This window comes from Bos mutus, chromosome 3 (genome assembly GCF_027580195.1).
Source record: "Bos mutus isolate GX-2022 chromosome 3, NWIPB_WYAK_1.1, whole genome shotgun sequence".
Classification (NCBI taxonomy): domain Eukaryota; kingdom Metazoa; phylum Chordata; class Mammalia; order Artiodactyla; family Bovidae; genus Bos; species Bos mutus.
The window spans coordinates 42,045,431-42,072,536 of NC_091619.1; the positions used below are offsets into that span (position 1 = coordinate 42,045,431).

General features: G+C 38.1%; 1 protein-coding gene across 1 annotated transcript in view; it reads right to left on the reverse strand.

Moving 5' to 3' along the window:
- Positions 1-27,106, reverse strand: part of PALMD (palmdelphin) — a 60,897-nt gene that overhangs the window by 16,359 nt on the left and 17,432 nt on the right. Inside the window, exons 2-3 of the mRNA XM_005906509.3 lie at positions 18,403-18,483; positions 12,693-12,817 (exon numbers count right to left, since the gene is read on the reverse strand). Of these exons, the coding sequence (XP_005906571.1) occupies positions 12,693-12,817; positions 18,403-18,483 (206 nt within the window). The remainder of the gene's footprint in view (positions 1-12,692; positions 12,818-18,402; positions 18,484-27,106) is intronic.

The following is a 27,106-nucleotide window of genomic DNA, read 5'->3' on the forward strand; positions in this document are numbered from 1 at the left end:
TTAGATCCAGGCCAGGCCGCTACTGATTTACCTCTGAGAATAGTTGGTAGAGGTGCTAGGACCACCTCTCCAACCCCACCCCAAGCTGGATAAGGAAGAATCCAGTTTCTTTTGGGGCTCACAGGCTCTCAGAGAAGTTTGCCTCCAACAAGGTATTGAATTCAATGAGGAATGGTGAGCAATTTTACCCATTGACTCTTCCCCCATAGGTTCTTTCCTTTCCTCCGCACGGAATCTTGGGAGAATAGGAGGTGGCTGCTGGTTTATCTATGCTTTGGAGTTTTTTGTGTGTGAAAGTCCACTTTTTCTCTTCCAGCCCTACTCATGGAAATAGAAAGTGAGCTCTTATCAAAACCAACACACTTGGCTTAAATATTAAACCCCTTCAAGCTTCAGTTTCTTCATTTGGGGAATAATGATAGTGGTCATGTATGGACTATGAAGAAGGCTGAGCGCCGAAGAATTGATGCTTTCAAACTGTGGTGTTGGAGAAGACTCTTGAAAGTCCCTTGGACTGCAAGGAGATCCAACCAGTCCATTCTGAAGGAGATCAGCCCTGGGATTTCTTTGGAAGGAATGATGCTAAAGCTGAAACTCCAGTACTTTGGCCACCTCATGCAAAGAGTTGACTCATTGGAAAAGACTCTGATGCTGGGAGGGATTGGGGGCAGGAGGAGAAAGGGATGACAGAGTATGAGATGGCTGGATGGCATCACTGACTCGATGGATGTGAGTCTGAGTGAACTCCGGGAGTTGGTGATGGACAGGGAGGCCTGGCGAGCCGTTGTTCATGGGGTTGCAAAGAGTCAGACATGACTGAGTGACTGAACTGAACTGAATAGTATTCACAAAGGGTTGTCTTGAGGAGGTAAATGAGATAATGTTTGTAAGTTTTTAGCACAGGGCTTAGCATAGAGAAATTCGTCCATAGGGCCTCCCAGATGGTGCTTGTGGTAAAGAACCTGCCTGCCAATGCAGGAGATGCAAAAGATGCAGGATTGATCCCTGGGTGGGGAAGATCCCCTGGAAGAAGGCATGGCAACCTACTTCAGAATTCTTGTCTGGAGGATCCCACAGACAGAAGAGCCAGGCGGGAAATGGTCCATAGGTTCTCAAAGAGTCAGACATGACTGAAGTGACTTAGCAACAGCAGCAGCAGCAGCATAGGTTTGACATAGAGGAATTCCTCAATAAGGGTTAGTTACCCCTCTCTCCTCCTCAGTTTTCTAAGAAGAGGAGGGCCATCTCTGACAAATCTAGTGAAGAAGAAAATCTACAAGGTCCATTTTTAGATTTGATCTTCAACCTTAATATCAATGATTTTAGAGCAAGCATTGTGCTACTAGAGCTTCAGGGACATATCCATTCTTGAAAATACGGTTCTAGTCAGAAAACAATAACAGTGCTCCAGCATTATTAGAATATTCATGATATTTATGGGAATAGTGTCTGTTTAATAAATGATGTCTAATTTATGAAAGAATGTGCTAGTCTGCCTTGACAACCTGCTGATTCCGTACCCTCACCCCAAGTCCATTCCTTCTGTTCTTTTTAGTAATAGAACTCCCTGAGTTTTATTTGTCTTTCTGCTGCCCTGCTGCAGATTGTATTTCCCATTCTTTGCATTTAAATGATATCATGTGACTAAATTCTGGCCAATAAGATACTAGCAGGAGTGACCTCTGCAATTTTCAGGTCATATCCTTAAAATAGAGCTGTTTGCCCTCCATTTATCTTCCCCTTCCTAAGCTGAAATGCAGACGTGGTGAGGTCAGCGTCCTTTGATCTTGACCAAGGGCATCTCTTAGAGGGTAGCAAAGCAACAAGACAGAAAGAAACAGGGTTTCTTGATCATGTTACATAACGTTGCTGCTCCCTTCCCTTGAATTTCTCCCAGCTAGGATAGGTATGTGTAGGAGGAAAATGAACCTTTCTAATATTGTTTAAGCCACTGTTCTTCTAGAGTCTTTTAAGGCAATAAAACCAGTATGCAAATTATTACATAACCTTATGGAGGATGAATCTTGATGTGACAAATTTTATGAATTTTTTTCAACTTTTTTGTTGATTTGCAGAATTAGTCATTAGTATATTACACTTTAGGTAGTTCACCAGTGAAAATAGAAAATAAATCAGTTTTTGCTCCTAGTAGTAAAGAATTTACGTGTTTCTAAATGACACATCAAATCTGACGTGGTTTGTGTTGGCAATAACTAGTTAATACTGAAAGGCTAAGGTTTGCAATGAAAAAAGGAAATCTTATTTTATTGTATCTTTTAGTCATAACTGATCTAAAAATAGCTCAAATTGCAATGGATATGGTTGAGTATATACAGCTGATGACTTCAGTCAGATATTCTTGACTATAGTATGTTGATCACATGTCATGGGCAGCTACATTGTTATAATGGGTCAGAGATTATAGATATTTTATCTTTATAGATAATGTGGCCAATGAGAATGTCAAGCTGTATTTTCTCAATAAAATTAAAGGTATGTAATCCAGATGAATATAGGCTGTTTAATTTTTAAAGTTGAGGTCCAATAAATTTCGTCAAATATTTAACAAACTTTTAAATGTCAGGCACATTTTATTCACCAAGCTGAAACAAAAATAAATCGAAAAAGGTGGAGATTATCCCTCTGCATGGACATAGGAGAAGAATTGCCTTACAATCAGCCCCTGCTGAAGAGCATGGGTATAATAAGAAAGCTCTAACCCACCAGTGCAAATAATCACATGCCATGGGTAAGTCTGCCAGAGAATTAAAGGGCATTTGGCATACAGCAAACACTGTTTTCCCCAAGCCAGATCTACTGCCTCTAATCCTGAGCACTGAAGAACAGGACGAGCAAATACAGCACAGTAGCTTCAAGATAACTCCAAGCGGAGAGCGGGCCTGACAGTGACATTGAAACAAGTGTCAGTTTGCTCTGATAATTGGGAACAGAGTAGATATTTAGAAAAACTGAATAATTCATACTTACATGGGGGCAGCTTTTGCATGGGTGAATATCATCTCCTAATATAGCTCTATAAATGTTAACAATTATCTTATGGGCAGACAATACTCCCATGATTTGAAACTGCCTGCTGGGCAGGTAATGTCAAAAGAGAATGACTTAGCAGAAAAGCAAACCCTCTTACTCAGAATATATTGTAAATTAAGGGTTGCATGTGCCATGAAAAATAAGACACCAAACTGGTTTTCAGAGAATCAGGTGCTTTTATGTCCAAGTTACAAATGTAATTTTCAAATGAACGCGAATAAACCCACACCCTGGAGGTTGGTGTGATACAGCAAATTGGTTACTTTTGAGCTTCTCAAATGTTCTGCCAGACAGAAGCAGGGTGTGTGGTTTTAATTAGAGCCTGGAGAGAACCTTGCAGGACATGCCAAACACTTATTAAGAGCTGAATAACTGTAATAATAATTCAAATTGACCTCTACATAGGTGGCATGAATTTCCTGAGTGACCTTCAAATACTGTTGTAGCTAGGTCATGGGAAGTTAACTGCAGATACACTTATCCATGATTTTGGAAAGTTTTTTTCCTTAAAAAAATAAGTCATAAGGGAAAAATATTTTAGTAAATATGCTACTTGTTTATTATAAAATAACAAAACATATTCAATGATATATACAGCCAGTGACTGTCTCCATTCAGAAATAATTACTGGCTTTGTGTCTTGTAGCCCTTAACATTTATCTCTAAAAGTATTATAGAGAAGGCACTGTATTTTTCACTTCTACTCACTTCATTTTTACTTTGCTCCTAGTGTTAATTTTTCATATTTGATGCCAAGAACAGGACTCTTATTATTGGAACACCAAAAATATAAATCCCAACCTCAATATAACACAGAATAACCAACAAAGAGCAGTTAGCCTTGGGTGGTCTAAATGAACTAAGTGACATTTGCTTTATGTCAGACAAAAGAGGAATTGCAAGGGGGTGGTGTGGAAGTTTTCCGAGCTGTAAATTGTCTCTGGGGACTCTCCTGGGGAATGGGGAGGCCTAGGCCCCATGATAACATAGAGCCGCCTTTTCTCACATGAGCCTCTGCTTCTGAACCTTCTTTCCTCATGCCCACTACCTGGAAGATGGAGAACTGAAACAAATGCCCTTCCCACTTGCTGGATTGTTCAGTTGTTTCTTTGTTCTTTCTTTACTCACAGTCATACTTCTATGACATCCCTGATAATAGCCTTAAATTTGTGTCTCAAGTTACTGAATATTATTTTGAATGGGATAATTAATGTCAAAGTTCTTTGAAAAGTTAAAGAATGTAAAGAGAGGTAAACACAAATAAAAATTTGCTTTGAGGAGTTTATGATTCTTGAATTGCTTCTGAAAGAATAAAGACATATGTGGCAGGTTTTTAATAAATGCTCGTTATTTGTTAAATAAGAAATAAACAGCGTGAAACATGATGGACAAGGTCTGGAGTCAGAAAGATCTGTGTGTGACTTCTAGGTCATCTGATAAAAGGTTCATGGCTTTCTGTGCTTTAGTGAGCTTATGTGTAAAACAAGCCTAATTAGATTTCCCTCAAAGAATTGTCATTCTCAAAATAATGCTTATTATGTAATATGTACTCCATAAAGGATAGTTGTTATTGAATTGCAATCGGGTGATGGGAGCACTCTCAGAGGTGACTCTAATCTGCCTTTCAGCCTACCATTGTTGTGGGGGAGTGTTTATTTTAGGTGAACATTTAAATTCTTATTTCTACTAACATATAAATGAGATTGGCAGGTATGAGCAAAAGAGAATGCTGGGAAGTGAATATAAGAAAATAAAAAGGCACATTAAAAAGGGGGAAAGGTAAGAAGGTGAAATGATGACAAGATGGTAAAACATGCCATCAACAAGGGTCTCAAATCCAAGGACACTACAGCCACATAACTTTGCCCTTAACTCGAGATATGGATTTTTTTTAAATTCAAAGCTTTCCTTTTTAGTTTACTGATGTACAAGTTATTGTCTAATCTTGAGATGGCCTTCTCATATATGTAGTATTTTCAAGTCCATCCATCCATCCGTCATCCATCATTCATTCATTAAGCTATGTATTCATAGATATTCTTACTATGTGCTAGGAGTTGTACTTTTCTGTGGGGGAGATAGATTTTTTACCTCTTTTTTTTTTTTTTTTTTGCTGAAAATTTGGTTAATCGCTCCTTTTGTTAAATTTAAAAAGCTTCTGAGTTAAAAATAATCAGAATATCTGGGAAATTAAAAACAACAACAGATGAACTATTACAAATCTGTAAACCAGTTAGTCAAATATGCGGAATGAAAAACATGCTTGGAATGATTTCAACTGAAATATTTGCCTCAGAATAATTTCTTGAGTGTTTCCAGCCTACAGCAAATTTGAGAAGAAACAAATGGTGGGGAATTTTTTCCTCCCTTTTTGCCATTTTTTTCTCTTTATCTTTGCTCTTATGTTGTCACAGAAGAGCGGCTTGTCTGTCTCCCTGCAATGTGATGTTAGATGTGGCTGGCTGGGTCAGAGCAGGAAGGCAGAGATATTTAGCAGGCAATATATTCCATGTAGCATGTATCACTGTGTTGATGAGACATTCATTTCATTAAGGGGTAACTGGTTTGCAGAGGGAGACAAGAGCATTAGGTAGGGGTTAAATTTGGATAGAAATAATAATGAGCTGCTGCTGCTGCTGCTGCTAAATCACTTCATTGTGTCCGACTCTGTGTGATCCCATAGACGGCAGCCCACCAGGCTCCGCCATCCCTGGGATTCTCCAGGCAAGAACACTGGAGTGGGTTGCCATTTCCTTCTCCAATGCAGGAAAGTGAAAAGTAAAAAGTGAAAGTGAAATTGCTCAGTCATGTCCAACCCTCAGTGACCCCCTTGGACAGCAGCCTTCCAGGCTCCTCCGTCCATGGGATTTTCCAGGCAAGAGTACTGGAGTGGGAATAATGAGCTAAGCTTTGATAAACCATAACCAGCAACATTTGCACTCATCTCACACACTAGTAAAGTAATGCTCAAAATTCTCCAAGCCAGGCTTCAACAGTACGTGAACTATGAACTCCCAGATGTTCAAGCTGGTTTTAGAAAAGGCAGAGGAACCAGAGATCAAATTGCCAACATCTGCTGGATCATTGAAAAAGCAAGAGTTCCAGAAAAACATCTATTTCTGCTTTATTGACTATGTCAAAGCCTCTGACTGTGTGGACCACAACAAACTGTGGAAAATTCTGAAAGAGACGGAAATACCAGACCACCTGACCTGCCTCTTGAGAAATCTGTATACGGGTCAGGAAGCAACAGTTAGAACTGGACATGGAACAATAGACTGGTTCTAAATCGGGAAAGAAGTATGTCAAGGCTATATATTGTCACCCTGCTTATTTAACTTCTATGCAGAGTACATCATGAGAAACGCTGGGCTGGAAGAAGCACAAGCTGGAATCAAGATCGCCGGGAGAAATATCAATAACCTCAGATGTGCAGATGATACCAGCCTTATGGCAGAAAGTGAAGAAGAACTAACAAGCTTCTTGATGAAAGTGAAAGAGGAGAGTGAAAAAGTTGGCTTAAAGCTCAACATTCAGAAAACTAAGATCATGGCATCTGGTCCCATCACTTCATGGTAAATAGATGGGGAAACAATGGAAACAGTGACAGACTTTATTTTTGGGGGCTCCCAAATCACTGCAAATGGTGACTGCAGCCATGAAATGAAAAGACGCTTGTTCCTTGGAAGAAAAGTTATGACCAACCTAGACAGCATATTCAAAAGCAGAGACATTACTTTGCCATCAAAGGTCCATCTAGTCAAAGTTATGGTTTTTCCAGTAGTCATGTATGGATGTGAGAATTGGACCATAAAGAAAGCAGAGCGCCGAAGAATTGATGCTTTTGAACTGTAGTGTTGGAGAAGACTCTCAAGAGTCCCTTGGACTCCAAGGAGATCCAACCAGTCCATCCTAAAGGGAATCAGTCCTGAATATTCATTGGAAAGACTGATGCTGAGGCTGAAACTCCAATACTTTGGCCACTCCAATACTTTGAGTCAGATGTGAAGAACTGACTCTTTGGAAAAGACCCCAATGCTGGGAGAGGTTGAAGGCAGGAGGAGAAGGGGACGGCAGAGGATGAGATGGTTGGATGGCATCACCGACTCAGTGAACATGAGTTTGAGTAAACTTGGTGAGTTGGTGAGGGACAAGGAGGCCTGGTGAGCTGCAATCCATGGGATCGCAAAAAGTCGGACACAACTGAGTGACTGAACTGAACTGAATTGAACCAGTAACAAAGCCATTTAACTTACATACTGCATTAATGCTGGGGTTCCTTTCTGAAACTGAATCTCGCCTGCTATCTTTTGAGTTAACTGAGTAGATTATTGCTTTATATACTGTTGAGCAGAATGCATTTTCTACTATTGTGTCTCCACTTGTGGAAGAATTTTCCTTAAGTGATGTGGGATGCCTATAGCTACTGTAACAGCCTGCTTTCCAGGTTTTCTCATGATATACAATCCCATAGAAATCCAGTGCTTCACATGCACCTTCCTATCAGTACTATACATGGAAGGCAGTTTCTACCTCTTTGGAGACAAATGAAAGTGCATTAAGGAAAAGCAGAAGGTCAGAAGAGTACTTTGCAATATCAAAACAAAAATTCTTACTCGGGAACATTTAATCACAAGTAGATAATATTTCTCAAAGGGAATGCAATGTATTTGTATCATTTTCCTTGACAGTTAACCTTTTGCATTTTATGCTTATGACATTTCTGTCAGGCACTCTGTGTGCTCCAGTTGAAGTCAGGAGTCTTTGGACACAGTTCAGAAAATAGCTAGTGTCTGGTAGGGAGCTTGGTGCAAGGCAGTTTGGCAGAGGGAGTCATGGAGAACCTCAGGGTAGCTGGATAGCAAAGAAGAACCTGGCAAGTGAATGACATAGTTCCTTTGGACTCTTTTTTAGTGCTTGTGGTGTCTTTTGGCTGTAAGTATTTTATGGAGGAAAGCAACAGAAGCGACAGAACAGGATTTCTAAGCCACCAATAGTCTGTGCACACAGATGTTTGGATGAGAAGTCAGTGCCGGACTTGCACCTGTGCCTACAATCAGGAAGTAAATGGTTCAGTGGTCACCCAAGGGCTCATTTGGGAGGCAAATTGAAACCCTAATTTGAACAAAGTGATTCAGAAGATGTTCAATATAGTTTTTCTCCTGGGAACATTTCCTCCTGAGGTATTAATCAGGGCACCAGGCAGAATGCTCATGAATATTGTTCCAGAGCTGAAGTGTGACTCAGAAACAAAAACCATGGAAACCCACTTAGTTTCTGAAATGTTGCCTCTCTCTGAAAGGAAAAACAAGAGGATAAATGTGAAGACATACTTTACTTAAAGGTTATGTGTGAGTCAGGGAAACTATGAGTGTTTTTAATATGATAAAGAGTCAAAAAATCTCTCTATAAAATGATGCATATACAAGTGAAGTCATAGCATGGACTGGAAATTAAAAATTCTGTGCATGCGTACTAAATTGCTTCAGTCATGTCTTATTCTTTGCAACCTTGTGGACTGCAGCCTGCCAGGCTCCTTGTCCATGGGATTCTCCAGGCAGTAATACTGGAGTGGGTTGCTGTGCCCTTCTCCAGGGGATCTTCCTGACCCAGGGATTGAACCCGTGTCTCATTAGGTTTCCTGCATTGGCAGGCGGGCTCTTTACTACTACTAGCGTCACCTGAGAAGCCCAAAAATACTATAGAGAATAGCTTTTACAGGATTTAACTTTTGGAAAATTTCGCTGTTCATCCTGAACACAATTTGTTTTTATGATTAGGACTCTTAATTTGATTTTATATTCTGGCTCTTAAATTTTTAGCTGTATGACATGGGGCAAGCTAGCCTCTATAAATCTCATCTGTTAAATGTTATCTATCTCATAAGATGGTTGGGAGAATTCATGAAATAATATAAATGAAGTGCATAGTCCAGTGCCTAGTCTACAACAAATGTTCTGTAAAAATTATCTGATATTATTAACGTTTTAGTCTTCAAACCATAAAGAAAACCAATCATTTTCCAAATGGAAAGAATCATAGTTGGGGGATAACCTTAGACTACTCAAAGAGAAAGATTCTTTGTCTTAGCATAAAGAAAGGCGTGGGTTGCCATTTCCTTCTCCAGGGGATCTTCCTGACCCAGGGATTGAACCCAAGTCTCCTGCATTGCACTGGACCACCAGTGAAGTGCAAAGAAATAAGTCTTGGCTGTAAGATGAAAATCTCCAAAGCTCCAGGCACTGTCCTTATTTAAACTATTTTTGATTCCTAGTAAGAAATAGTATCTAATGTTTTTTGCACGCCTACCATGTATCAGGCACTCTTGAAGTTGCTTCACTCATCCCAGCCCTGTGAAGTGGCTTATGATGGTCTGCTATTACAGACAAGGAAAGTGAGGCCCGGAAGGATGAAAGAACATGGCCAGGCTTATGAACTATGGTTGGTAGAACAGGGATTTGAATGTCAAAGACCATGCTCTTTCAGTTGATCTCATGAAACCACGAAGTAAAAGAAATGCACACTTCATGGGTAGTTTGGCTTGGCTACAGACTCTGAGGTAATAGCAACATTTCTATTTTGATGTTCCTATTAAAATCTTATCCTGTAGCCGAGAGACCTGGCAGATGGCAAATGTTACCCTTAAGCAGGCACCTAAGTTAGTGATAAATCACATCCAGGGATGGAGATACCTCCTCTGCTTAGGGAAAGAAGACGGCTCTGCCTAGTTCAGCCTCATCAGTTGGTTGCCATTCAGAGCTTACAGGAAAATGTACTGTATTTAGCAGTAATAAAAGCTCCTTAAGTACTGTGGGTGGTTGTTTCTGAAAAAGAATGAATTTTAAAACATGCACCTAATTATTTAGCAGCTTTAGAAATATCTGTGAAGAAACTGTTCAGTTACCAGGTAAAGCTGCTTTGGAACGTGGTTTCTATAATGCTGGGCAGTAGCGAGGCTGCTTAATACTGTCAAAGCACAGATAGGTATTTTTTGTCTCTGTATGTTGCCTTAGAACGTTCTGTTCCCTGAAGATTTTAAATAAGATAGACATGCCTTTATGGGTCACAACGATGTAAATTCTTTACTAGATCTTTGCAAATACATCTTTTAAAGCCTATTCCTTAAACAATGCAGTCTGCTGTGAGGTGTTGTACTGCTTTCCGAGCATTTATTCTTACAGCTCCCTATTAATTTTGCAGCTGGAGAGCATTGAACCCGACTTGTTTTGAGACCCAAATCTATCCTCTACTGGTTCTGTGATCTTAAAGAAGTCCCTTATCCTCTCTGAGCCTATTTCCTCATCTATGATATGGAGGTGTTGATGCTTTCATTCTAGGATTGCTGTGGATATTAAATGACTTAATGGAAGTCCAAGTGCTTTATAAATTGCACAAGGCTATTTAAGAACCAACAATTACTGCTATTATTATTTATACTTGAGGATTAAAATCATCTGGTGATGGGTTAATGACATTCTAAAGATCTAAAATAAAGGCTCGATGAGATGCCAGAAATTGGATAATAAACAGACATTTAATTGGTAATTTAACAAAAGCATTAACTGGGTGCAGAAGAAGGTCCTGAGTGTTGTAAAGGCTTTGTAGAGAAAGGAGAACCAAGGGACATTACGTGCTGCAAAAACTTCCAATAAGATCACGCCTTTTCAGTTCATAGAGGTTGCTGTGTGCCATTATCTTATAGGCAGCACTGGATGGTTTCTTATTTTGCCACTTCCTAACAGTGTGAGTTCTTTATTCTCTCTTTAAAAAGTGAAGATTATAACACCTGCCTTACAGGGTTATGAGAATTAAATGGGATGATATATGCAAAGGGCCTGGTGCATAATACGACTCGGCAAATACATTTTCCTTCTCATGCCTCTCACTTCTCTCCTTCTTCCTTCTTTTTCTTATTCTTTCCTTCCTCCCTCCCTCTTCTTTCTCTCCACTTCCTTCCTTCCTTATTTGTTCACATAGGAGCTGTAACTAGGCAAGTCACTACCAAAACTACTAGAAGCTTATGTGCTTCTCAGAGCATTCAGGCAAGGCCTGAAAGCAATCAGGAGAGTCCTAGTAAATTCTCTGGGATTACTCAGAAGCAGCCAAACTTGTTAATGGAGTTGGAGTATATGTAACCACTTCAACTATCATCAGATGCAGAGAAAGTTGGAGGTGTTCAGTATGTGGAAAGACTTCAAAGAAGGGGCTCTGAGGGAAAGCAAGGAACTATCTGTGCAGGATGAGGGTTTACAGGGATTAAATTCAGGGTTCCTTCAGAGATAAGGATTGTGTATGGAGGAATGAGGAAAGCAATCATCAGCGAAACCAGACTATGTTAGAAAGCTTTTGCTAAGAGATGCTTTACGAATAATCAAGTTTTCCAAACTGTAGAATTCATTTATTGAATTACTTTTTGAAGTATAGTCTATCTGTCATTCAGAAGCAGATGTATCTTTGAACAAACAGCTAAGAGGTTTATAAACATTTCAGTGACAAAATATAACTTTAAAAGAATTTGTAATTTAAAAAACATCTGAACAAGAATGAACAGTAAATGATTTTAGCTATTAAATACACAAGTGTATGAAATTAAGCTAGTAAAATAAAACTCCGTTGAGAAAAAAAAGTTTTTTTCCATGTTTTCAATTTTAGGCCTAATGCAGTCTGATTGCACAGTGTGGTATGTTTGGACAAAAATTGGTTATAGCACAACAACTGGATATTTTTATTTTCTAGATCTTTCCTATGGTCCTCACTAAAGATAACAAATTTGTAGTGAGTAAGGTTTTGAAAGACGTCTAGGCTTTAAATTATTGTCATTATTATACCACAAAAAATTCCATCTTTTTTCTATGTGTGGGTTAAAAAATGATTTTTGACATTTCTCACATCTTTCTTCTATCTTATTTATATTTTGTAATAATATTAATAATCCCATCTTATATTTGAGCTCTCTAGTTTTTTTCATGTCCAACACCTCATTTTAAACCATGCCAATTTTATTTGCTATATCAGAAGTTGCTGATGCTTTACTACTGATAATTATAAATTATGGGCAGGGAAGGACATTGAGAAGTGAAGTCAACCCCCATGACCAACCAGGGAAGTAGAAGAGGGAAAACGGTAGTGAAGTAGTCCTGTAGTCTCTTCTCTTCCAAAGTAGCATGGTTGTGACTGGGGAGGGCCTGGGAAGAGGTGATAAGGGGAAGCGTGTGTGCACACACCCTTATAACCATCACCTATCCTAAGGTGAGAGAGAAGGTTGAGGCTGTGAAGAATTGTTTTTTGATCTCCTGCCAAGTTCAGGTAGCTGCTAATAGTTTAGCATATGCATTTTTCATCTGTTCAATAATTCTGAAAGATGGATGTCATTAACACCATTTTGTAGATGACAAAACGGGCTGAGAGCTATGAGTAAGTCACCCATATGTATTTTAAAAATAAGTTTCGTGGTGCTATGTGTTGGGGACATTTACAGCAAAATATATGCTGTTTCTTTGTGGTGTGTTTTCATAGTCTTTATCAGAATTTCAAATGGAAGATATGATTATGAGCCTAAAAAAGAAAATGGCTTTTATGCATTCAATCTGGGACAAAGTCAAGATAAATGTATTTGTGGAGAATCTCAGAGAGGGCCATACCTGAGGATACTTTGTTCTAGAACCTGGATCTGGTGCTGGTCTTGTTGATTTTGCTTCTTCATCTCTTCCTGCTCTTTTCCACTGCTGATTCCATCTAGAAGCCATTTCTCCCTCAAAGCCTTTTTCTGTTATCAGGAAACATAAAGAAATGTTCTTATATCAATCAAACATTCCAAAATCTCCAAAAGCAAATTCTAAATGCTTTCAAACTTATTATTTTTAAGAGTGGAAATATTAAAGAGAATTTTTTTCTCTCACTGCCTTGCCTGAATAAATCTGATAGTTTCCTACCTTGCACCCTTCTTGACCCTCTTATAAAGCCAGTGTTTATGTATCTAAGTCCTATGTATATTCTAAGGTCTAGCTCAGGTCCTATTTCTTTATGGAGATCTCTTTCCTACCCCTGCATCCCTCCCCCTCTGACAAACCCACTTCACCCTCAGAGAAATCTTTCTTCAGAGTCACACGCTGCTGCTGCTGCTGCTAAGTCGCTTCAGTCGTGTCCGACTCTGTGCTACCCCATAGACGGCAGCCCACCAGGCTCCCCCATCCCTAGGATTCTCCAGGCAAGAACACTGGAGTGGGTTGCCATTTCCTTCTCCAATGCAGGAAAGTGAAAAGTGAAAGTGAAGTTGCTCAGTCGTGTCCAACTCTTAGTGACCCCATGGACTGCAGCCCACCAGGCTCCTCCGTCCATGGGATTTTCCAGGCAAGAGTACTGGAGTGGGGTGCCATTGCCTTCTCCAATATTTACATCTACTATATGCTTACTATGTGTTTAACATTATATAGGAAACTTATCATGGTAGTGCCTTAATATTATTTGTTGGGTTGATAGATGCATATCTGATGTCAAAGTAACAAGTTCCTAGAAGCCATTTGCTATGTATCCCAGTGACAATACACAGTGACTGCTCAAAAAAAAAAAAAACAAAAAAACTTTTGTGGAATTAATTGAATTGGTGGGCAAAACAAGAGATGGCTTTGTGTCTTAAAAGGGCTCCCCTGGTGGCTCAAATGGTAAAGCATCTGCCTGCAATGCAGGAGACCTGGGTTCAATCCCTGGGTTGGGAAGATCTCCTGGAGAAGGAAATGGCAACCCACTCCAGTACTCTTGCCTGGAAAATTCCATGGATTGAGGAGCCTGGTAGGCTACAGTCCACGGGGTGGCAAACAGTCAGACACGACTGAGTGATTTCACTTTCCTTTCCTTTATTGTATCTTAAACTAATTCAGTGATAGAGTCTGTGGTTGACATTTATTGTTTTACCTACCCAGCACCCCCCCTACTTGTCCCAATAATATAATCCACAAAATTCATCAATCTGTTTAAATATTAGTGAGTTGAACTCCTGTCAACTTGAACAAAACAAAAAAGATTTATGTTTCATCAGATGGCAAAAAGTCTCCTTGAATTTGCATGGAAGAATTACATTCCTTGACTTGAGCTTCAGAAGACAAAGCAAATGAAGAAGACCTATACATTTCAGAGAAGTTTTAGTTAGCTTCTTGTCCATGTGTCAAGCAAAAACTGTTAAATATTATTTTCAAAGAGTTTCAATTTCTCTTTTTCTCCCTGAAGAAAAGTGCTGTCACTATATATCTAATCCACTTTAAAATTATTTGTTCAATGATTGTTCCCTGGGAACATACTGTGTCTAAAATGGTGAGGAGAGAAGAATGAGAATTTTCCTTATTATTTTGAGACTTCTTTATCTAACACCACTATTAGAATGAAAGCAAGTAAGAAGAATTTTTGTCTTCTTTTAAAAAAATGCTAGAATTAATACAACTGGATTACAAATATCTCTGAATTTAAAAGAAATTTAAACAAGTCGATTGGGTTAGATAGTTACCAAAGGACATTAAGAAATTACACTGATTACAAATACATATTATTTGGAATTACAACTTATAGAGTAGATGAAATGTGGTCTGTTCTAGTTGAAACAGTGAGAGGGCCTGGAAACCTATAGAGGTTATAATAGCCTATAGAGCCTATTATTAAGTCAATAATAACCTCACCCCAGATCATCATATTTGTGTTGGCTTTTTCAAAGTTTCAAGCAATTGCATGTGGACAACACACCCTGTAAGAGCAGTTTGTATTATTGCAATTTGTAGCCAGATTCTTTCTCCCAATGTTATCTTTTCCCTTAATTATAGTTGTTTAGTTGTTTATAAAAATATGTTCCCACAGACACAGTAAATATTATTAATAAAGTCAAGATTTATCACTTGATAATATGTGAAGAAAATCTGAGTATATAAGCACTTAAGAATTTACCTTGATTTTAGTTTATTTTTATTTGATGAAATATGATGATAGCTAATGCACAGCAAAGAAGATAGATGACAACCATCAAAGCAAATTACAGTTCTTACAAACTACCTACAAGGATAGTTTCAGTCAATTACCTCCACATCACTATAAGAAATACTCAGATGGGATGGTCTCATGATGCCAAGTTACAGAGGGTGGTGAATGGTTCCTGTGACATAATTAGGTTATCTTGGGCTACATTCATGGTTCTCAGTCTGGTTAGGACTAAAAGTAATTTTAATTTTACCCTTAAAAACTTCATTCATAATTCAGGAATTATCATTTAACTCTGGCAGAGAATTTTTTGCATCTAAATATAAAATATGTAATTTGGATGGGCAATCAACATGATATGGTACAAACTGTAGAAATCACAACAGTTATTTTGCTTTTATGTCACAATTTAGACTTACATTTCAGTCTGTGAGGATGATGAATAGAATAAAATCTATTTCACAGCAACGACATTCAGGATCAAAATCTATAGTAACTAAATGAAAATATAAGTGACATGCATGTAGTAGATCTTTTGGCAACTTTTCCCCAGCACTTCTATATTCTACATAGCAGTTACAGAGACTTTAGGAATAAATTAGTTTTTTATACCATGATTTAAATAGACTTCCAGATAAGAAAAGTTTTCTAGGTTAAGTATGCTTAGGTTAGTGTGTTTCTAGGTGGCATGAGATTGTGATCATGATACTAAGCAAGATGATACACAGTGGACAAGCCTCAGGAGTGTTTGAATGTGAGAATGCTGATAATGGCCCTGGAAAGTCCTTTCCAAGAATGTCATTGGTATGAATGTCAAGTTCCGGACCTATAGGATATTAGAGTGAATTTCCGCAACTATTTTGAAGTGTGTGTGTGCTGTTGATACAGAAGGAGCACTTTGAAAATATTTACATTTGTGTTTTTTAAAATGGGTTGCTGAACTCTAATGAAATAATTTGCAACCAGGAAAGTGCTGAGGATGGTCACGGGAATGGAGACAAGTAGATGAAGAAGAAAATGAAAGACTGGTAATTGCTGAAGCCAACAGAACTTTTTTGACTTGGTGAACATATTTTAGAATCGATTTTTTAAATACTTCTGCACATTTTTGAATCCTGTTGTGGAATTATGCCTAGTTGCTGTTTGGAATAGCCAACCATTTTCTGCAGAACTTGGAAGAATATGATTACTGGAACAGCCACTCTATGTTCCCTTTGCAGTTGATGCCTCAAATATAGTGTTCATCACAGTATAAGTTATAAATGTCATTATCAGTTCAGGTGTCTGTTACCATTTTAAGGGTACAGATCAAACATATTTTATATTCTTAATGCTCATCTTAGTGCTTTGCATGTAATAATAAGTGCTTATTTAATAAATGCTTATTGACCAAAAGACTTTCTATTTATCTGTTAAGACTCAGGTTAAATCCCACACCTTTAACAGAACATTTTTTGACCACCCCAGATTAAAAAATTGTTGTTTATACTTATGTTTAAATTAAAAAAAAACATAATTTAACTTGTCCTAATTATTTATTTAACCTTGAATTTCCCACTAAGTTGCAAGCAGAAGGGCTGAAACTCTCAGGGCCACTAATATTCTCTAAGGCATTAATATGCAAATTAGGAAATTAATATGCAAACCAGGAGAGCTCCCCGCTCCTACCCGGCCAGGTCAGTGCACAGCTTGGGAAGGTGGACTGCACTTTTGTGCAAAGAGAAACTTCGTCCAGACAGAAGCAGCCCTATGCTAGGGTGCACAGTTCCAATGAAGTATGGGCAGGATTTCAGCACCCCTCTCTCTCAAGTATCTTTACACAGTATACAATCTGCACAGCTGTGTACTGCAGTCCAAAGCATAAAACATGCTTTGATGACTGAATTATATTAGAGGAGATCTCCTGGGTTCCAGAAGGCAAACCTATAGAGAAGATTATATATTACTTTTCAGACTTTTTTTTTTTTGGTTAAGTATTGAGATGAAGCATCAGCTAAGAAATGGACTTCTCAGTATGTTAGAGTTTTCCTGTGTGAAATTTACTTCCTACAAGAACAGAGGAGATATATTAACCTTTTCTCCTAATGTGAACTCTTCTGATGTTTGGCTACCCATTCTGCAAGGATAGAAATTACTCAGAAACAGTAATTAGTTCACTGTGAGATCCAAAATATGTGTGTCTGTGTGCGTGTGTGTGTGTGTGTGTGTGTGTGTGATAGAGAGAGAGAGAGAGAGAAGAAAGAGGGAGAGAGAGAGAGGAAAAAAGATTTTGCAATTAGAAATTGCCTATCTAAAAATTTTTTGTATATATATTTTTGACTTCATTTGACTTGTACCAAGATAACTTGGTAAAATCTGTTACTTCATTGATTTTTCTGAGAGTACACATTGCATTTCTTGACTATATTTCCTACTCAGGTAAATTCAGTGTGATATACTGTAAGGATAGCAGGCTGACTATACTTTGAAATTATTCATCAAACATTGGAAATGTCAATTGTATAGGACTGACGAAGCAAATAGAATCCAGAGAAACGAAGCTAACTGGAATCTTAAATTGTATCTCTTCTCTCAAGAGGTGATTACTTGATCCATCAGAAAGATGGATTTAGCAGAATTCAACAAGTTTAGCAAAAGACTGTAGACCCCATGAATATGTGGCACTGTTTCACTGAGGGACTTATTATGTCCACTGATAGAAGTCCTGCCAGATAAATAGTTTCCTGCTTAGGCCTGTTCACAAGGAGCTCCTGTTTGTTATTGGGTTGCATCCTGTGACTAAGCTACATAATAAAATGTTGAGACTCAATGTGCTTTTATTACAAAATGACCACACCCATGAAAGATGTAAGGTCTGATTTTAAAAATGGAGGTTTATTTTTGGTTATGATCTCATGTTTTGTCAAAACAAAATAAATATTACCTTGAACCACACTCAGACAACACTGAGTCCTCTGCACTGAACTCTTAAATGTGAACATCCTTGAGCAGGCCAGACAGTTGTTCTTTACACCCCCTGGGTAAAGGCTGGCATTTCATTGATTTCAAAAGGAACTTCCCAGCTGGATCCACTCCCAATGGATAATAAGCAAGACTGTACTTAGGGCCAAAGTGTTAAGACTGAATTCTTAAGGTTACCAAGAAAATGAGGAAATGCAGTAATAAAGGATAAAAGTAATAAAACCATATTTTCAATTTTCCATGTTTGCCAGAGGTATTAGTCTCCTATGCAAATAATACTAGCTTGTTGTTTTCCCCTATGGTTTTTATGGTGTTAGTATAAGTCTGTTGGGATTTTTTTTCCTTCCTTAAAGCATCTTTACTATTGAAATTTGAGCACAATTAAAATATTTGAATCAGAATCACTGAAATGAAGTTAAAGTCATAAGTTACCTTCAAATGCTGGTGCTTTAATTTTTCTTCCTCTATTTTCAGACGCTTCTGTGAGATTTCTTCTTGTATTTTTCTTTTATCCTGAAATAAAAAATATTCCAGCATGATCAGTTTTTTTAATTTGCTTAAGTATGTTTCCTGGGGATGTTGTCATTATTGAATGGCTGGCTAGTGGTATGCTCTTGGCATTGGTATGAAGCTGCTTTGGAAACCCTTATTTCAAAGCAAAAGAGAGTGAAGTGGGATATGCAAAGCATCTTACTGACGGAAAATGATATAAAGAGCTTATTCAAAGAGAATTTAAAAATATTTTAATGACTTTCCTTACCCCCTCATCTTTTCTATCTTCCCCATTGAGTCTAGCAAGATTGAGCTACTGAATGATGCAATGGAAACTGTGAATTTTAAGGTGGGAGTTTTGAAATAAGCATGAGGAAATATTGTGAGGAGAGAGATTGTTCTTGGCGCAAGACTGAAGAAGCTGCTGGGTAAAAGGGCTGCTTATGTGTGAAAACAGGATAGCCTACAGAGCATTAGAACACTAGGGAGCTAGAAAATGTGACCGTTTCCTCCTGTAAATGTTGCTATGGGAAGAGAGAGAGAAAAAAAGATCAGATAATGCATGTTAACACTAAGAGGACTTCTAGCAGAGGTTAAAAAAATTCATGAAGAGATATAGTATCTTTCACCACATTTATTATTTTTAATTTTATTGGGTATAATTGATTTGCAGTGTTGTGTTAGTTTCATGTGTACAGCAAAGTGAATCTGTTTTATATATATATATATACCCACTCTTTTGATTTTTAGATTCTTTTCCTATGTAGACCATTACAGAGTATTCAACAGTTTCCTGTGCTACACAGTAGGTCCTTAGTAGGTATCTGTTTTATATATAGTTGTGTGTATGTGTCAATCCCAATCCCAAAGGAGAGTGTGTCCCTACTCCCTTATACCTGGTAACCATAAGATTATTTTCTACATTTGTACCTCTATTTGTGTTTTGTAGATAAGTTCATCTGTAGGCTCATTTTAGACTCCACATACAAGCACTATTGTATTTTTATTTCTCTTACTTCACTCAGCATAACAATTTCTAGATCCACCCATGTTGCAGCAAATGGCATTATAATGTTCCTTTTACTAGCTGAGTAATATTCCTTTGTATGTATGTACCACATCTTCTTTATCCATTTCTCTGTTGATGGACATTTAGGTTGCTTCTGTATCCTTGCTATTGTAAACGGTGCTGCAATGAACATTGGGTGCATGTATCTTTTTAAATTATGATTTTCTCCAGACACATGCCCAGGAATGACATTGCTGGGTCATATGGTAGCTCTATTTTTAGTTTTTTAAGGAACCTCCATACTGTTTTGGTGTATGGTGGCTGTACCAGTTTAGAACATACCCTAACATCATACACAAAATAAACTCAAAATGGATTAAAGACCTAAAGGTAAAACCATAAAAACTATTAGAGGAAAGCATAGGTAGAACTCTGTATAAATTGCAGCATGGTCTTTTTTGATCCACCTCCTAAAGTAATACAAATAAAACCAAACAACAGGACCTAATTAAACTTAAAAGCTTTTGCACAGCAAAGGAAATAAATAAAACAAATAGACAACCCTCAGAACTGGAGAAACTATTTGTAAACAAAGCAACCAACAAAGAATTAATCTCCAAAATATACAAAACAGCTCATGCAATATCAAAAAAACAAATAACCCAGCTGAAAAATGGGCAGATCTAAATAGATATTTCTCCAAAGAAGCCACACAGATGGTTAAAAAGCACATGAAAAGATACTCAACATCTCTAATTATTAGAGAAATGCAAATCACGTTTAAACTACAATACCTTAAAATCCCAGAGAGCAAAACTGTTGATACACAGAAGTTGTACTTTTTAAGAGCTATAGACTGCATACTAAGTAGAAAGCCTGGTTTCAGTTTCCGGCTCTGCTGTTTACTAGCTATGCATCCTGGGACAAAATCCTTAACTTAGTGTCTCATTACCTTTATCTGTAAAATGGAGGTGGTGAGGATACCTACGTCATAAGATATGAGCCTTAATGGAGCGAATATATGCAAAAGCTCGAGAACAATGCTTGACACATAGTGTTCTATAAGTATGTGTTTAATGAAATTAAGTAAATAAACACATAACCTATTAATCACACAGAAAGCAACACATTAACTCTGATAATGGTTCCACTGGTTTGAAATGCTTTAGAACTTTCCTGTCTGGAATTGTTTGAGACATTTTACAAGCCATGCAAAAAGGCCCTTATTTCCTTATTTTTTGACCAGAGGTGATATTATTCTCCATCTTACTTATAAAAATTGGTGCTAAATCTGCTTTCAAAATGGAAAACTCCCAAAGGTAAACATTTGTTGCCAATAAAGACCTCTAAAAGAATTTGAAACAGGCAGAGAAGGTAATTTAGAAAGAAGAGCTCCAAAAATATTTGGCAGCAATATGGAAACAAGTGCATGGCTTCCTGGTGTAACTCCTTTGAAGATAAAAACTCATTTTTGATGTATAAATTCAGGTACATTTATTGAATGTAACAGAAATCATTTGAACATTGCTGTTCAAATATATGCCATGTTTCTCTTTGTGTGTAAGAAGTGTATATGACCTTATCGGTGTTTTTTTTTTTTTTAGCTTCATGAGCAGTTCTTTTGGAGGAAAAAAAGAACTTGGCAACAAGCCTGGGTTTTCAGATTCACTTGTTTATTTGGATGAAATCTGGTTGTTTAGGAGTAAAAACTGTGAAGATCTCTTTGAGTCAATTCTTCACTATATCTTGAAACTGTTATTGAGCAAATCTTAGTAATATTTTAAACTTATTGTGCCAAACATTTGGGTAAGTATTTTTCAGGCACTATTTCACTTAATAGTCATAATAACAGAGATATAATAATATTACACTTAATAGTTATGATAACAAAGACATAGTGTAATAATTTTCATTTTATAGAAGAGGAAATGGAAGTTTCCAGAGATTAATTAACCAATCCAAGTTCTCACAGCTGGTGCCTGGTGGCTCAGTGGTAAAGAATCCGTCTGCCAATGCAGGAGATGCAGGTTTGATCCCTGGGTGGGGAAGATCCCCTGGAGAAGGAAATGGCAACCTACTACAGTATTTTTGCTGGGAAATCCCTTCCACAGAGGAAACTGGCAAGCTACAGTCCGTGCCATCACAAAGAGCTGGACATGACTTAATGACTAAAAACACCACCGTGGCAGAGCCAGGATTTGAACCCAGGCAAACAGAGTTCAGCCTCTTAGCTAATTCACTATATTATTTCCCTGAGTGGGAAATTAGTCAGCTTCCCCAGTTGTCCTGTCTACTGTGAACCACTGAGGTGTGTTGGCAGTGCCACGACAGCCAGTCCTGGAGGGGCTTCTCATTTGAAAGGCATACATACACTTTCAGTTCCCTGTGTGCTGGTGTGGAGCTGTCCACCTCTCTCCATGGACAGCCCTAGAGGAGAGCACACTATGTATGTGTGACCATGATTGCTGAACCCAGCAATGATTGCCCACCCCTGCTGGTAGCCAGTTTGTGCTGGTCGTTTCATCCTGGGTTAGTAATAACATAATGAAAGCTGTGTGTAGAGGCAGGGCATCTGAAGTGTTTTGGCAACAGGATGCTTATAGAAGGGTTGCACAGGATGCTTATAGAAGGGTTACTACTGCTGCTAAGTCGCTTCAGTCGTGTCAGACTCTGTGCGACCCCATAGACGGCAGCCCGCTAGGCTCCTCTGTCCCTGGGATTCTCCAGGCAAGAGTACTGGAGTGGGGTGCCATTTCCTTCTCCAATGCATGAAAGTGAAAAGTGAAAGTGAAGTCGCTCAGTCGTGTCCAACTCTTAGTGACCCCATGGACTGCAGCCTACCAGGCTCCTCTGTCCATGGGATTTTCCAGGCAAGAGTACTGGAGTGGGTTGCCATTTTCTTCTCTGAGAAGGGTTGCTAAGGAATCCCAATGTTTTGTGTTACTCAATGTTACTCAATGTTACTCAAAGGTAATGTAGTGCCTTTCTCATGTCAGTGTAGGTAGTTAAGAAGGTAATTTTCTAATATTATAGGCATGACTCTTTTAAGATATGAGTACATTTTCTTCATAAGATATTCATCAACTGCAAATTGTTGCCCTTTTGCCAAATTTCATGAAGATCTATAAGCATTACTGAAAACTAATATGGCAACAGTTTAGTTTCATTATGGCAGGGTGAACTATAATACCAGACCATCCGACCTGCCTCTTGAGAAACCTGTATGCAGGTCAGGAAGCAACAGTTAGAACTGGACATGGAACAACTGATTGGTTTCAAATAGGAAAAGGAGTACATTAAAGCTGTATATTGTCAATCTGTTATTTAACTTATATGCAGAGTACATCATGAAATGCTGGGCTGGATGAAGCACAGCTGGAATCAAGATTGCCAGAAGAAATATCAATAACCTCAGATATGCAGATGACACCACCCTTATGGCAGAAAGTGAAGAGGAACTCAAAAGCCTCTTGATGAAAGTGAAAGAGGAGAGTGAAAAAGTTGGCTTAAAAGTCAACATTCAGAAAACAAAGGTCATGGCATCTGGTCCCATCACTTCATGGGAAATAGAAGGGGAAACAGTGGAAACAGTGGCTGACTTTATTTTTTGGGGCTCGCAAATCACTGCAGATGGTGACTGCAGCCATGAAATTAAAAGATGCATACTCCTTGGAAGGAAAGTTATAACCAACCTAGACAGCATATTAAAAAGCAGAGACATTACTTTACCAACAAAGGTCCGTCTAGTCAAGGCTATGGTTTTTCCAGTAGTCATGTATAGATGTGAGAGTTGGACTATGAAGAAAGCTGAGTGCAGAAGAATTGATGCTTTTGAACTGTGGTGTTGGAGAAGACTCTTGAGAGTTCCTTGGACTGCAAGGAGATCCAACCAGTCCATCCTAAAGGAGATCAGTCCTGGGTGTTCATTGGAAGGACTGATGCTAAAGCTGAAACCCCAGTACTTTGGCCACCTCATGTGAAGAGGTGACTCATTTGGAAAGACCCTGATGCTGGGAAAGATTGAGGGCAGGAAGAGAAGGGGACGATAGAGGATGAGATGGCTGGATGGCATCACCGACTTGATGGACATGAGTTTGAGTGAACTCCGGGAGATGATGGACAGGGAGGCCTGGCGTGCTGCGATTCATGGGGTCGTACAGAGTTGAACACGACTGAGTTCAGTGAACTGAACTGAAACTATAAGTTAAGCTTAAGATGTCATGTAGTTTTATTGTTAGTATACCAAAAGTTATTACAGTCAACTAATTGCTTCTCAGATTATCATGGAACAAATATTAATAGATGTGAAATGCCACTTGCTTCCAAGAATTTCCTCAGAAACTTAAGCATCTCTATATACACCTATCATAATCCAACACATCAGATATTTATTGATGTTAACCAATATGAATAACTTAATTACTGTTTTCTTCTCCAGTGTTCAACTAATAAAGACATTTGTTCAATGAATTGCCTAGATGTTCAGCTGTCTAAATTGGAGTATTTTAGCAGCTGACACCCACAATTTCAATTCTGTAAAAACCTACATCTTAACTGTTTTGAAAATTTATTTAGCTTGTACAGCTACACAGCTGTTGCAACCATTTATGATGCATTGACATTATTGCAATCACATACTTGATAAAAGTATCCTGATACATAAGAGTATGAGTATTTTAGATGTGTTACTGATTAACAATTAGCTAATATTCTAAAATGCTTGAATCTGTCAAGATGGCAGGATTAGTCCTGAGTTATTTAATTTTTAATTTATTCAATAGTTAGTGACTTCCGTACAAATGCTTTTGTCAAGACAACGCTGAGTTGTTCGATGTTTGAAGATTACTCAGAAGTAAGTACTTTCACCAAGGAAGTTACATGTCTTAAAGAAGGAAAATCACTTGTGCAGGGACCTATAAGAAATAAAGTGATAAATGTCATCACTAAGGCACAAGTGAGGTATGGTGAGAGTTGAGGTGAGACAAGAAGCGATGATATCTTGATCATGATATGGTTAGGAGAGGCTTTGAAGAAGCATCCAAGTAAAATAATACTTTGGGTAGTTGCTAGGGACTGGAGGGTGGGGAGAAAAGGCATTCAAGCTCATTGTGAGCAAAGGCCTGATGTAGAAAATTGGGACATTATTCGGAATAAAAAGTCTGGAATCTAAATTGCTGAAAAGAGAGTAGTGGGAAATGAAATAAGAAAATGAAATGAGGCTAAATCCTCAATAGAAAATGCTGAAAGGCAGGGCATGAAGTTTAGAATTAATTTACATGTTGAGATAGAGAGTAATGAAAGGTTTTCAGAGGGAGAGGAATAATAGAGTTTAAATCACATTTTAAGAAGTTTAAAATAGCTTGATTGTGTAGATATTGAAGGAGGACCACTTGAACGGGATGATCATTTACAACTCATACATAAAATCGAGAGAGCTGGAACAAGAGGTAACAGGAGGTGTGGATTTCAGAAATACCAAGGAGTTAAAATTAGCAGGACTTGGCAACTGACAATGTATGGATGCAGGAGAGGAAGAGGTCAAATTGGAGTACAAGTCTTTGATGTCCAGGTAACTGAGAGGAGAGCAGAATCATTAATTGAAATAGGTACTTCAGGAAAAGAGAGTTTGGGAGGAAAGATGGTGATTCACACCAAGTTTGAGGTGTCTTTGGGAAAACCAGATGGAGTAATCTGGCTGGTAGCTGAAATACTAGATGAAGAGAGATCAGAAGTGAGAAATAGAGATAAATATGCCAGAGTTTTGGAAGGGATAGCTGAGACCAGGAGACTATGTCAAAGCATGACAAGAGATGTATTTATGAAAAGTAAGGGACAGCTAAAGACAGAACCTTATGAAGCATCTACATTTAGGGGTATTGGAGGAATGGAATCCGTATGGAAGTTTATTTGGGGACCAATGAGATATTATTGATAATAGAACTTGGTAAATTGGGCTAATTCAGTTAGGCAAATGGTTTCAGATTCATTCTGGTAGCAGTATCTTATAATCATGACTATCTTTGCTGATATTTTCATTATTTAAGGTCTCAAAAGAACAATAATAGAAGCTAATTGTTTGGATTTGAATACTATCAACAATGCAGAACTTACTGGTGAAGTGCAGATAATAGTAACCTTGAAGGAAAGGGATGCCCTAACCCAATATTCACAGAAAAGAATACTGAGCATAGTTACAGGTTTACTACACTTCAGTGAAAGTAGATTTTTTAAATTCTTGAAAAAAATTCTTGAAAAATTGTTGTAAAGATTTGTTGAAAAAGAGTCAAACATTTCAGGCGGGACCATAGATCATGAAGCATAGGCAATTTACAAATGGAAATATTGATACACAATTAAAAATGATCTCAAGTAAAAAGAAAACTAAACAAAACCAAACTAAATACTTTTTTTTACTGGGAGCTTCCCCAAAGTTCATGAAACCAAGAATACAGATGAACCGGTGGTTACCCATTTGTAACAGTGTAAATAAGATACAGATGCAGGGTGATGAGAAGATGTGAAGCATGTGGGAAACACTAAGGGTACAAAAAGCATGTGTGTAAAAATGAATTATATAAAAAGTTATGTTGAGAGCAAAAAGACTACTGCTGAGATACACAGTGTAATATTAGCAAGATGGAGATAAACTAGAACAACTTTACTCCTGTTGCTGCTGCTAAGTTGCTTCAGTCGTGTCCAACTCTGTGCAACCCCATAGACAGCAGCCCACCAGGCTCCGCCGTCCCTGGGATTCTCCAGGCAAGAACACTGGAGTGGGTTGCCATTGCCTTCTCCAATGCATCAAAGTGAAAAGTGAAAGTGAAGTCGCTCAGTCGTGTCCGACTCTTTGCGACCCCGTGGACTGCAGCCTACCAGGCTCCTCTGTCCATGGGATTTTCCAGGCAAGAGTACTGGAGTGGGGTGCCATTGCCTTCACTCCTATTTTACTACAATTTTTTTTTTGACTAAGGAGAATAACTTTAATCCTGGAAATCGTAGAATAAATATGCTTAAAGGAAACTCAAAGCCCAAGAGGAAATAAACCACTGAAGACACAGCTGCTCAGACTCTGATGGGTTTCAATTCAGGGAGCAGAAACATTTCTAGACACAACAGGAAAATGTCAAATAGTCTTGGAATCTTAGGTGAAGTGAAGAGACATCAGAAGGCTGAAGGTGGCGTATGACCTATTTTTTTCCCCAAACTTATTTACTTTTAATTGAAGGAAAATTGCATCACAATATTATGCTGGCTTCTGCCATACATCAACATGAGTTAGTCATAGGTATACATAACTCAGTTTTTTGAACAGAGACAAAGGTGAATTAGGAATATTTAAAGACTGTTAAATGTATTGATTAATCCTTTTTCAAAGTTGTAGAATGAATTATTAAACAGTCTTGTTTTTAGACAAGGAACATCTAAAAGATAATATTTGATTATGAAAAAAATTTAAAAGTATTTCTTTAGCTTAAATTTTTAAGATCTGCAGATGATGATTAGCTGTTTATTGAGCTTTAAGCCAGCTTTTTCACTCTCCTCTTTCACTTTCATCAGGAGACTCTTTAGTTCTTCCTCATTTTCTGCCATAAGGGTGGTGTCATCTGCATATCAGAGGTTATTGATATTTCTCCC